Source organism: Artemia franciscana, chromosome 5 (assembly GCF_032884065.1).
Source record: "Artemia franciscana chromosome 5, ASM3288406v1, whole genome shotgun sequence".
NCBI classification, from domain to species: Eukaryota; Metazoa; Arthropoda; class Branchiopoda; order Anostraca; family Artemiidae; genus Artemia; species Artemia franciscana.
The window spans coordinates 28603121-28616866 of record NC_088867.1 but is presented as its reverse complement, the minus strand read 5'-3'; the positions used below and the strand labels follow the sequence as shown (position 1 = coordinate 28616866).

General features: G+C 34.4%; 1 protein-coding gene across 10 annotated transcripts in view; it reads right to left on the bottom strand.

The window, feature by feature from the left end:
- Positions 1-13746, bottom strand: part of LOC136027220 (receptor-type guanylate cyclase gcy-27-like) — a 117448-nt gene that overhangs the window by 51183 nt on the left and 52519 nt on the right. For 9 of the 10 annotated variants that reach the window (XM_065704256.1, XM_065704260.1, XM_065704258.1 and 6 more), the window contains 2 exons: positions 11177-11305; positions 1788-1917 (listed from right to left, as the gene is read on the bottom strand). In XM_065704256.1, coding sequence (XP_065560328.1) covers positions 1788-1917; positions 11177-11305 — 259 coding nt within the window. The remainder of the gene's footprint in view (positions 1-1787; positions 1918-11176; positions 11306-13746) is intronic. The other variant, XM_065704261.1, reaches the window with a different exon arrangement.

Below are 13746 nucleotides of genomic sequence, written 5' to 3'. Positions count from 1 at the left end.
ACCGAAACTCTAAGAAACGGAATTTTGATACCAATAGTTACATCAAAAGAATTGTATATTAATACTTATTTTAAATATATAAGTTTATACTGATATAATTTTTATCAAATTTAGTCCTACTCATCAAAAGTTGATGAGAAAATTTTCCTTATTTTAGAAAATAGGTAAAAACACCCCCTAAAAGTCATAGGATCTTAACAAAAATCGCATCATCAGATTCAGCGTATCAGAGAACCCTACTTGTAGAAGTTCCAAGCTCCTATCTACAAAAGTGTGGAATTTTGTATTTTTTGCCCGAAGACAGATCTCGTATGCGTGTTTATTTGTTTGTTTGTTTTCCCGAGGGTGATTGTATCGACCCAGCGGTCCTAGAATGTCGTAAGAGGGCTCATTCTAACTGAAACTAAAGTTCTAGTGCCTTTGATGCGTGACCAAAAAAATTGGAGGGTACCTAGGGCCCCTCCCACGCTAATTTTTTCCAAAAGTCACCGGACCAAAATTTTAAGATGGCTATTTTGTTAGCATAGTCGAAAAACCTAAGAACGATGTCTTTGAGGATGACGTAATCCCCTACAGTCCCTGGGGGAGGGGCTGCAAGTTACAAACTTTGACTATTGTTTACATTACAGTAATAATGATATAGTAACGGTTACTTGGAAGTGTACAGATGTTTTCAGGGGAACTTTTCGCGTAGGGGTGGGGGTTAGTCAGGGGGAGGGGTTACATGGGATGATCTTTCCAAAGAGGTATTTATCATGAAGGAAGAGAATTTCCATGAAGGAGGTGCAGGATTTTCTAGCAATATTTAAAAAAATGAGAAAATAAATAAAAAAAAGTTTTTTCGACTGGAAGTAAGGAGCAGCATTAAAACTTAAAACGAACAGAAAAATTACGTATATAAGGAGGATCTTCTCCTCCACAATACCTTGCTCTTTGCGCTAAAGTATTTTTAGTAATTTCAAATAATTATTCTACGGCATTTGTGATTCAAGGGTCTTTCTTAAAAAAATTGGGACAAAATTCAAGCTATAGTGGAAAGAGTGAGGGGTATTGATGAGGGGGCGAACCCCCTGATATACGTCATAAGAATATACAAATGTAGAAGCTCGTTACGTAAGTTAATTCGCAAGTTACATGTATTTATTACTTATAAAAACGTTCGTAAAAAAAAGTTCGATTTGCATTTTTAAGTAATCAAAAATTGGAGGGCAACTAGGCCTTCTCCCCTGCCCCTTTTTTATCAAAATCATTCGATCAAAACTATGAGAAACTTTGAACTTAAAACGAACAGAAATTACTCCGTAAATGAAAGCGGTTGTCAGTATATCAACTGCGGCCAAAAACAGAGAATCAGGTGGTCGGTTCCAGTGCTACACGGACTATTGGTCTGCCTACTAAAATTTTTTTAGTATTATTTGCATAAATTGAAGTAACTAGTTTTTGGTCATTTTTTCAGTTTATCCACCCCCTGCGCTCCATATTTATCGTCAGACATGTTTTTAGGCTCAAAGGACTGTTCTATTTAATATTTATAATAATTTTGCACTATAGTTTTTCAGTTGCTTCGATAAAATTAATTTCCATGCCATCCTATCAATTTTTTTACTATTTTTTTGTTGTTGTCAGTATGGGGATGCATGAAAGCAACAACCCTCTAAGCTTTTCTTTTATTATTTTCTTAAGCAAAAGGTTAGAAAAAATAATAATTTTTTACTTCCCTTTTTGTCTACAGACTCTTGTATATAGCTTCTTTCACTTAATGAAATGAAGTTTCTCTCATCACTTGCCTGGATTGTTTGAGTTGCGTTTGTTATCAGCGAAACAATAACAGGGCTGATCATTATAACAAGGATCAAAATTCCAACGCTTAAAGTCTGTTTCTGGGTGGCATCTTGAAGGTCCTCTTGAACTGCGAGTCTGAAAAAGAATCAAGTTTATTTTAATAGATTTTTTTTATTATATTTTCTTTGTTTCTTTTTGTTTTTTCTTATTTATTTTTAATGCAAAGACACTACAGTAATAAATAACGGTGTCAATTGGACATTACACAGAAAAAAAAAGATTAGGAAAACGGTAAAGAAACAAAAATTAAAATAGTCTGATTATCTATAATAACTACATTTTAAAATTCGACATTTTAATTTTGTTTAGTTTCAGCTATTTAGATTTAGTTCCAATTCTAGTCGATAGATATTTTAGTTTCAGTTGAGTACGGAGCAACAGTAAAACTTAAAACGAAAAGAAATCACTACGTATGTGAGGGGGGTTCCCCCGCCTCGACACCTCGCTCATCACGTTAAAAAATTTTAGTACTTTTCAAAAAGTTTCTTATTATTCTCTTTAAATTAATTCCTTGCGTTCCAGGAGTCATTCGTCAAGAATTGAGACAATGTTCAAACTTTAGCGTAAAGAGCAAGGTGCTGAGGAGGGGAAAAACACCCTCATATACGTAATAATATTTGTTCGTTTTAGGTTTTAATGTTGCTCCTTAGTTTTGGTTGAATAAGCTTTTTGAATTACATTTCTAATCGTTTTTTTAAATAGTGCCAGAAAATCTGGCTCTGCCTACACGGAAAAATCCCCCCTTCAAATGGAAATATCCTCTTGATAATTCAATCCCGATGAAAATTTACTTCGGATAATTACCCTTAACATCTCCACGCGTAAAATTGGGTCGGCAAAGAAAAATCAAGAAATAAAAAAAAATTCCTGTATGAATTCTAGGAAATGCCTCCAATGAAGAACTTCCCCTGAAAAGTTCCATCCCCCTGGAAACTTTCCTCCCTTTGGAAATTTTTCCCGTGGAAAATCCCCCCGAAAAATGTATGCATACTTCCCAATAACAAGTATTATACGTCAAACAATGGGCATATTTTATAGCCTAAAGACCTTTCCCTTGGAGCTTTGGGGGTCAGTTATCTCCGAAGGCATAATTATTGGGCCTTTCAACTGTGCTGAACAAAAGCGCTATCTCGAATGTTTGATCAAAGGATCTCGGGAAAAAAAGGAGCGTTGGAGGGGGTCTAGTTGCCCTTCAATTTTATGAACACTTAAAAAAGACACTAGAACTTCTAATTTACGTTTGAATGAGCCCTTTCCCGATACCTTAGGACCACTGGGTCGATACGATCATCCCTGGGAAAAACAAACAAATAAACACGCATCTTTTTGGCAAAAGTACAAAATTCCACGTTTTTGCACACAGGAACTTAAAGCCTCTATAGTAGGGTTCTTCGACACGTTGAATCGGATGGTGTGATTTTCTTTAAGATGCTTTAACTTTTAGGGGGTGTTTCTCTTCTTTTTCGAAAATTGGTCACATTTTGTCAGGCTCTTAGCGTTTGATAAGTAACACTAAACTTAACCAAACTTGCATATTTGGAATTAAACAGAAACGAACAGTGAGTAAGGAGCGACACGTGGCTCAATAGTAACCAAAAATCTGAAAACAGTATTTTAATATCAATACATTTATCAAAACAATTTTTATGCCTACTCTAAATATACAAAGGTTCATTAAGTCTAGTGTTACCCATAAAAAGCTACGCACCTGAGATAATTTGCCTGATTTTTGAAAAAGGGGGAAACGAACCCCCTAAAAGTAAAGAGATTTAAATGAAAATCACATCGACAGATTAAGTGTATCCTAAAACCCTACTGTAGAAGTTTCAAGCTCCCATTTACAAAAATGTAGAATTTTGTATTTTTTGCCAAAAGAAAGATCATGGATTTGTTTTTCCCACGGATGATCGCATTGAGCCAATAGTCTTAGAATATCGGGAAAGAGTTCATTTGACCAGGAATTAAAAGTTCTAGATGTCCTTTTCAAGTGACCAAAAAGATTATAGGGCAACTAGCACCCCTCCCACCCCTTTCTCCTTGGAGTCGTCAAATCAAAATTTTGATATAGCCATTTTGTCCAGCATAGTTGAAAGACCCAATAACTATGCCTTTGGAGATAACATCACCCTTACATCCCTTGGGGAAAGGTCTTTAAGTTATATAATTTGTCCACTGTTTACGTATTTTGCCCATTGGTTGCGAAGTATGCATACATTTTTCAGGTGGGGAGGGGTCGAGTTTTTCGATGGAGGGATTTCCCATGGGGTGAATTTTCCTGGGGAAATGTTTCATTGGGGAATTTGCCAGAATTCCTACACGAATTTCTTTTTATTAGCCTTACTTTCTCTGTGGCAACTCAATTTTCCATATGCAGATGTTAAGGGGAATTGTCTGCGGGAAAATTTTTAGCAGGTTAGAGTTTTCTATAGTGTCCATCTGTAGGAGGGGGAAATTTTCACGGGAGAATTTTGTCATGTGAAACTTTTCTACGGGATACTTTCTGCAGAGGGAATTTTCTTCTTTGGGTGAATACTTTTCCACAAAGGAAGAGATTTCCGGTATAAACAATCTTTACAAATGAAAGTGCGTTAAGAAAAATACTTTCACCTGGAACCTTCCGCAAGAAATTTCTCTGTTGAATTTTCAGCTAGAATGGCATTGTCTGAGAGGAATTTTTTCTTGAGTGGGGGGAGGGCTATTTTACGTAGGAATAACTTTCCATGAAGGCATTGTCCGTGAGGATAAGGAATTTTCCATCGAGGGGGAGAGACGGATTTCCTGGCATTATTTAAAAACAATCAGAAATTAAATAAATAAAAAATTCGACTGAAATTAAGGAGCAACATCAAAACTCAAAACGAATAGAAGCTACTGCTTATATGAGGGAGATAACCCTCTCCTTAGTCCTTGCTCTTTACGCTAAAGTTTGACTTATTGTCCCAATTCTTTAAGGGCAGCTCCTGAAACACACTTTTTCCTTTAAAAAAAATAATTAGATTTTTTTTAATGTTCTAAAAAAAACTTTAGTGTAAAGAATGAGGTATTTAGGAGAGGATAGACTCCCTCATATAAGCAATAATTCCTGTTTTTTTTAAGTTTTGATGTTGCTCCTTACTTTTAGTTTCAAAAAAAAAACCTTGTTTTTTATTCAATCAGTAAGCCAATTCTTTTAATATACCTATTGGTATCAAAATCCTGTTTTTTAGTTTTGGCTACTATTGAGACGCGTTGTTCCTTACTTACAGTTCGTTACCAGGAACTATCTTTATTTGTTCTTCTAATTATAGCACCAAAGACTAGGGGTGCGGTCTAGGGTGGGTCTTTTTTTCCTAGTGTGTTGATATGGTAAGAAAAACTTTATTCGGTTTTGGAATTATGAGTTAAAAGGATTGAGGGGGAAATTTTTCCAGGGTGGTTTTACAAGGACGAATGGTTTTATTCTATTTTAATTGATCGAAATTTTTGGGAAAAAAGAAGTTAATGCGGCTGATTGTTATATGTTTGGCACAGAGAAACCACTTTTATGAGCAGTGCAATAACGCTGCCTAAGTAAAGAGTAAACTGATCAATTTTTTTCCTTTCAGCAATTTTGTCTGGAAGGAGTTGTCGCAAAAATTCGGCAGGCACTCATCGAATTGAACGTTGAAAGTTTTAATACCCTTTCGAGATTTAAAAGTAATTGGAGGGCAAGTACATCTTTTTCAGGTACCTTAGCAGCTTTCAAGGAGATATCTGATCGAAATTTTGAGATTACCATCTTCAGCATAGACCTAACAATTATGCGTTTATGGATGACATACCCCCTCCCCCGACAGCCCTTAAGTCAAAGGATGAAATTTATACAATTTATCCGTTATTTACCTATAGAAGGGCACGTACATTTAAGTGAAGCTTTCAGGAAATATTGCTGTGAGTGTTGAACTAAATCAAAACACATTCTGTTCATAGAGGTAGTCAAAAGAGCTTATCTCTGGAACGGATTAGGTTATTAAGCTGGAAAATGAAGGGATTGATGAGGAGGATGATCAATTAACCAAAAAGCAATATGTGTATGCTACCACTACAGCTACTACTACTACTACTGCTACTACTACTACTACCACTACTACTACTACTACTACTACTACTACTACTACTACTACTACTACTACTAGTACTGCTTCTACTGCTACTACTACTACTACTATTGCTACTGCTACTACTTTAACTACTACTCCTACTTGTACTACTAATACTACTACTTTTACTACTAATACTACTACTACTACTACTGCTATTACTACTACCACTGCTTTTACTGTTACTACTACTGCTACTACAACTACCACCACTATTAGCACTACTACAACTACAGAAGAGAGAATAGGACTTTTTTCCCAAGACAGTGAACCAACAAAACCTATTTGAATATTTCGGCCCTATATCTAAGGGCCGTCTTCAGCAAAGAAAATAATAAACAATAAAACACTTACAATAAAAGTTTTAGGTTAAAAATCCATTCTTTTTTTATAAGATAGCCTTGGCATCATTACTTCTTAACGAAAAGTTCAGCCAAGACTGTGTGATAAAAGCTAACATTTTACAAGCTAAAAAGGTTCATTCATTGAACTCACTGTATTTATTAAAAATTGAAATAATTTCTTATTGCGATATTTGCCTTCTCTGCAGCTAATCTTGTAGTTCTTTTGGGATTGGGCTTGTTTTTACTCGTTCCTATTTTTGTTTTATTTTGAATTAGATAATTTTCAGGTCATTGCTAATTAGAATTGTTTCGTCAAATAGAACATAATGGTTTGGATTTTCAAAAATATGATTACTTAAAGCTGAATCGAAAGATATGGAGTTATTTCTAGATTTTAATGCTTTTTCAATACTTTCTTTGTGTTGCTTGTAATCCTAAAATAATGTTGCCCTAAAATAGGAACGAATAAAAACAAGCCCAATCCCAAAAGAACTACAAGATTAGCTGCATAGAAGACAAGTATCGCAATAAGAAATTATTCCAATTTTTAATAAATACAGTTAGTTCAATGAATGAGCCTTTTTAGCTTGTAACATGTTAGCTTTTATCACACAGTCTTGGCTGAACTTTTCGTTAAGAAGTAATGATGTCAATGCTATGTTATAAAAAAAAAGAATGGATTTTAACCGAAAACTTTTATTGTATGTTTAACTAACCAAAAACCAGTATTTGTATACTATTTCTGCTACTTGTTGCTACTACTTCTCATACTACTACTATTACTATTACTGCTACTTGTGATACTCCTATTACTACTGCTGTAACTACTGCTACCACTAAGGCTAAGGGTATGAAGGAGATAATTTCGGGGTACATCCAAGGGGATGCTGAATTAAATCGTAATACAGTGTTTTCAGGCAGGTTGTCAAAGAGCGTATCAGCCATATCTTAGAAAGGGGTTGGAGTATGAACTTGAAACTTACAGGAGTTGTTGGGGGAGATGTTTAACTAACCAATAGGTAATATTTACATCCTATTGCTACTAACTCTACTGCTACTAAGCTATTAAAACAGCTACTACTACTGCTGCCACTACTACTACTACTACTACTATTACTACTACTATTACTACTACTAATATTATTACTGCTGCTACTACTACTGCTACTACAGCTAAGGACATTAAGGTGAACATTTTAGGGAATGTTTAGAGGATGTTGAATTAAATCAAAATACACTATGTGCATGCAGGTTGCCGAAAAGACGTATAGGAAATGTCGCTGGAACTGTTTAGGATATCGAGTTGAAACTTTCAGCGTGTGTTGATTGGGATATTGAAAAAAAAAGGTGCTATGTGCATACTAATACTAATGCTACTATTTGTACACAACTATTGCTACTGCTAAAGCTAAGAGTAATAAGGTGAAACTTTCAGAGAATCTTTAAAACAAAAAGAGAATCTTAAACAAAAGAATCTTTGAAACTTTCAGAGATACTAATGTAAAACATAACACACGCTGAACATGAAGATTGTCAAAAAGATGTAACAACAGTATCTCAGGAATGGCTTTGAACATCAAGTTGAAACTTTCAGTTTATGTTAAGGCGTATTTTGAACTAGCTAGAAGACACAATGTGCATGTTACCACTAGTGCTAATATTACTACTGCTAGATCTACTACTTCTACTGAGGATAAGGGTATTAAGATGAAATTTTCATGGAATATTTAGGAGAATGGTGAATAAAATTAAATCATACTATGTGCATTCAGGCTGCCAAAAGGGTGTAGAACCAAATTATCAGGAACCACTAAAAGTATTAAGGGAAACTTCCAGGGAATATCTATGGGGATGTTGAACGAAACCAAAACGCACTCTGTGCACGCAGTTTATCAAAAGGTCTTATCAGCATTGTCCCAGGGATGGACTGAGGAATTAAGTTGAAAATGTCAGGGCAAGTTAAGGGGGATGTTGAACTAACCGAAAGGTGCCATGTGCATAATACTGCTACTACAACAAAAACTAAAACTGATACTACTACTACTAGAACTACTGCTACAGCTTTTACCACTAATACGACTACAACTACGACTGCTTCTTCTTGTACTACTGAAGCTCAGGTTATTACGATGAAACTTTCTGGGAATGATGAGGAGGATGTTGAACTAAAATGTAACCCACTATGTCGATGCAAGCTATTGAAACAACAGAACAGCTACATCCAAGGAACAGCTTAAAGTATTTAGTTGAATATTTAGTGTATTTTGAGTGCGATGTTGAACCAACCAAAAGACACTGTATGTATACTACTACTCGTACTTTTACTTGTACTACTAATACTATTACTATGGCTAAGGATATTAAGGAGAAATTCTCAGGAAATGTTTAAGTTGATGTCGAGCTCAATTGAAACACGCTATGTGTATGTATACTGTCAAAAAAGTGTATCAGCAGTATCTTATTTCGGCTTAGAGTATTAAGTTGAAACTTTCAGGGTAGGATTAGTGGTATGTTTAACTAAGGCTAATGGTATTAGGAGCTTTCAAGGTCTGTTGGAGGGGGGATGCTGGATTAAATCATAACACGCTATGTGCATGCACATTATCGAAAGGGCATATCAGCAGTTTGTCAGATACGACTTAAAGTTGAAACTATCAGGGTGTGGGGAGGGGATGTTGAACTAGATCAAAAATCATAATGTGAATATTGATACCGCTACTACTACTGCTAATACTACTACTGCTATCATACTACTCTCAATACTCATACTATTACATTTGATGCTATAACTACTACTATTACTAATTCTAAGTGTATTAATCAAACACTTCCAGGGCTACCAATATTACTACCGCTACTTCTACTTTTACTGCTACTACTACTACTACTACTACTACTACTACTACTACTACTACTACTACTACTACTACTACTACTACTACTACTACTACTACTACTACTACTACTACTACTACTACTACTACTACTACTACTACTACTACTACTACTACGACTACTACTACTACTACTACGGCTACTATTGAACCAAATAAAATACTTTAAGTGCATCCAGGCTGTCAAAATAGACCAGGTTATTAAGATATCCAGGCGGTATATCTTGGAACTGGAATAGGATATAAAGTAAAAACTTTCAGGAAAAGTTTATGTTGCTTCAAAACTGTGGATACTAGTTGTCAATAAGATGTCCCAGAAATATCTCAAAAATGACAGAGGGCATTAAGTCGAAACTTTCAGAGCTACTACTGTTACTACTTTTGCTCTTCCTAATGAACAAATTAAAAGCGTGTAAGTGCACCCAGGTTCAAAATAATTTCGTTCAACAAATAATATGTAAGCGAAAATCTAGATTTTGAAAGAGAAAATTGAAAAAAAAATTTAAAATATTCTTTTCTTAACGAATTAAAAAAAGACTATGTCTATAAAACGAACATTATTAAGTTTAAAATGAGCTTTCTTTCACAACAGATGTTTTTCAAAGGAAAGTAAATAGCTACATTAACGCAAAAATAATCAGAAATAAGATCAAATAATTTTGAATAGCGCTATCACCATAAATCCCCATTATTAAACAAATGAAACCCAAGACGAACAGCCATTACGATAAGTAACTGAGTCATATTCGAAACGAGCAGAAACTAAGATAAATAGGACTGACACCACACGTACCTTCTAAAGACAAGAACATAATTTTGATTTTACTGAAAACAAAATATATTTCAAGTGTCTCCTTTTTCTATTATTAATAAATACAACATATTTAAGACTTTCAGGAACTGCTTTGCTTTTGCTTTTAAGCTTGCATCAAATCATATTATGATATTAACTATAGCCCAGAAAGGCTTTTAGTGTTAGTAAATATTAGCTTATTGCCCTGCTTGAGTACTTACAAGATGATTCTTATGTGATGTTAACTCCGGCTAAGGTGCTAAATATCTGTGAGGAAATAAATTTCTAACAAATCCTCCAACAAAAACCCCTTTTTTGTTTCAGATGTCTTTTGATGTGGAATTACTTGTCCCATCTATAGCAAATTAAAACATATTCTCTTGAAGAGCTGAGGTAGCACAATTTAATCCCCGAAACCTTACTCACTCTGATTACCTTTACAAAAAATTTTTGGGGTAGAATATTTGTAAAGAAGTTTCACTGGGCAAATGAATTTTTCTTTATATAACAAAGAACAGGAATTATAATTAAAAATATAAAAATAATTTTATTATCGAGTAATAATAGTTTGAGTTCGGTTTATCACTGTATTTTTGTACTTTATTGATATAGCCTATCTTACATTACAATTTTAAATAATTTCACTATTTTTTCCCTTTTTACATTACCCACGCACCAATATTAAGATTGAGCTGTTTTCAAAAAGTTTCTTTCAAGGAGTCCTGAGCCAGCGGTAGCAACAGTTATCTCACAAGAACATTTTATTCATGGTGAAATTGAAAAATTGACTGATGAATTGTAAACTGTAGATTCTAATTTTATAATTTGAAATTCAATTTTTCTTCGATTTTTCATATTCGTAACTTTGATACCAAGTAAAATTACCAAATTTGACCAGATTAAATTGACACGAAGGAAATAAAAAAAAAATTTTACTGATATTTGAATCAGAATGACTGTAATGGCGAAATAAAATGATAGCTTTTCGTTTAACATTATTTTCAAACTTTTTATTTTTCTTCAATCCTTCTGCTTTGCATAGTTGCAATTTAAAAAAAAAAATGCCAAATACATTATTACCTTTCATATATTTTTATTTCTACATTTGATGTCTACCCAGTTAGTTTAATTATTTATGATATAGTAGGCCTGCTTCTTGAAATCTTGGCTTGAATATTTACTTACAATATTACATCTCTCAGTCTTTCCTGATAGGTCCGAAGTTCGTCAATAAAAGCTATCATATATTCATAGTAGATACCAGCACCTTCTTTGTTCCCAGATATGTTGACATTGTTGTAGATATGTCCCCTCCTGAAGTTAAATTTGAAACTTAAAAATAAATTTTTACAGAAAGTTTCAAAGTATGTGGCAAAGTACAGGTTTCCCAATTAGCAGTCAAACCGACAATTCCTCGAGTTGAGTATTTTTTTTTTCGAAGGGGTGAAGAAAAAGGGTGAACAGCTATTTCCATGTCGATTATGAAAACAAGGGTATAAAAGTATCTGGAGAAGTTGACATTACGGGATGGTCCTTGTTTTTATCCTAGTTGTGGTAAGAGGAAAATATAATAAATTTCATTTGGCAGTATCGTATTCAGATGAGCTAATAATATACATTTTGAATTGAATACAGCATAGAAAATGACTAATTAGATGTTAATATGGTCGTCCATTCATTATCAAAAATATCGGTAGTATTCCTTTGCCGGCCCACAAGAAAGAGAGGTTCACAAGGTAAACCTACTAATACCAATAACTCATCGCAGCGCAAAGCCGACTGGGGAAAACTTTGGTACAAATGCTCCTCCCCACTCAACTCCATTCACAAAATTCACAGTTTACTCCCTCCCATGAAGTTTCAAACTCCTTTAAATATTTTCTAATTATCCATAGTCGTCTTATCGGAGGATGTCTTGCATTTCATTTGGCTCTTGTTGGACATACCAAATCGCAATTTTCGATAATCTGTCAGTCTTCATCCGTAAGAAGCGACACGCCTACCTTAAACTAAATTTCATTAAAGCCCTAGACAGTGCGATCAAATCAGACTTTTTTTTATACACGATTGCTGAGCTGAAATGAGTGCCTAAAACTACTTTTAGACAATTTTCTTGGAGAACATCTATCATACTTTCTTTAAACTTTTGTAGTACTCATGCTCCAAAACCATTATTGATTTATATATTTGCCATTGCTATTAGTATCACATCCCCTCCCCCATTGTCTTTTCTTTGTTTTTTCTTCTTATAAGAACATTATCTATCATTATAATCCGTATAAGAAAAGATACAATACTATTTAACTAATGAATCAAGCCAAACCAAGAATTGATTTTGCTGTCTACTTTAACCGCAGCAAATTTACTTTCGTATGCGGCAGCAATCACTTCGACGCAAGGTATCAGGTATTGGATCTTCATTAAACCTTTTCGATCAGCTGAATCAAGTATTGCTGATAAATTATAGTATTCAGCACAAAAAGGGCCTCATATGATCCATATATTTCTCAATTAATCGAAGCATGAATGATAATCATGTTATCCCTATGCAACAGCTAATAACCGTATACTACAAGAAAGACATGTTATATTTTTCTCATCTTCCATTACACTTAGTTTTTCTTTTTTGTTGTGGTGGTCGTTATGGTTGTTGTGCTAGTAATGAGCTATAAATATAACCACATACATAACACTGACCTCTCTGTTTTAGGATCCACACTGTTTTTTGTACATTATTGGTTTGTGGTACAAGCTATTTTTATTAACTGACTAGCATTGTGCTTTACGCTTATTGTAACTATAAATAAGAAAGCATATTAAGAACAAATACACCATATACGAATGAGAAAAAGACGCAGCAAGTGTGGTCTATGATTCTTTTCCTCTAGTTTGTGTAAATTATTAAATGACTGATTTTGCTGAATATCAAAAACATTAAAAAAAATTGCCCTTTACAATTATTTCTGAAAATTAACAACTGAATAAAAAGACAATGCACCATACACTAACATAGCCTATCTTTACACAGATGAACCGAAAAGAGAAATATTTATAAAACTATCATCAGAGGCATCAGAGCTGCGCATCATAATACTTTAAAAAAAAAACAGAGAGCTTCATAATTTCGCAAGGAAACAATAGATGGCACTGATTATTATGGAATTTGGTATTAACCAAGCGACGTATAGCGATCGCAAATTCTGTCGGTCTATCTTTCTGTCTGTCCCGGTTTTGCTAGTTTAGGCACTTTCAGATAAGCTAGGACGATTAAATTTGGCAGGCGTATCATGGACAATACCAGATTAAATTAGAAATAGTCGCTCCCCGATTCGATCACCTGGGGGGAGTGGTAGGACGGTTAATTCGGAAAAATTAGAAAAAATGAGGTATTTTTAACTTATGAACAGATGGTCGGATCTTAATAAAATTTGATATTTAGAAGGATATCGTGTCTTGGACCTCTTATTTTAAATCCCGACTGGATCCAATGACATCGGGGGGGGGGGCTGGAGGGGGAAAATTAAATCTTGGAAAACACTTAGAGTGGAGGGATTGGGATGGAACTTGGTGGTAAAAATAAGCACAAGTCCTAGATACGTGATTGACATAACCGGAACGGATCCGCTCTCTTAGGGAGAGCAGGGGGGAGGGTTAGTTTTGAAAAATAAAAACAATGAGGGATTTCTTAACTTACGAAGGAGTGATCGGATCTTAATGAAATTTCTTATTTAAAAGGACCTCGTAACTCAGATCTC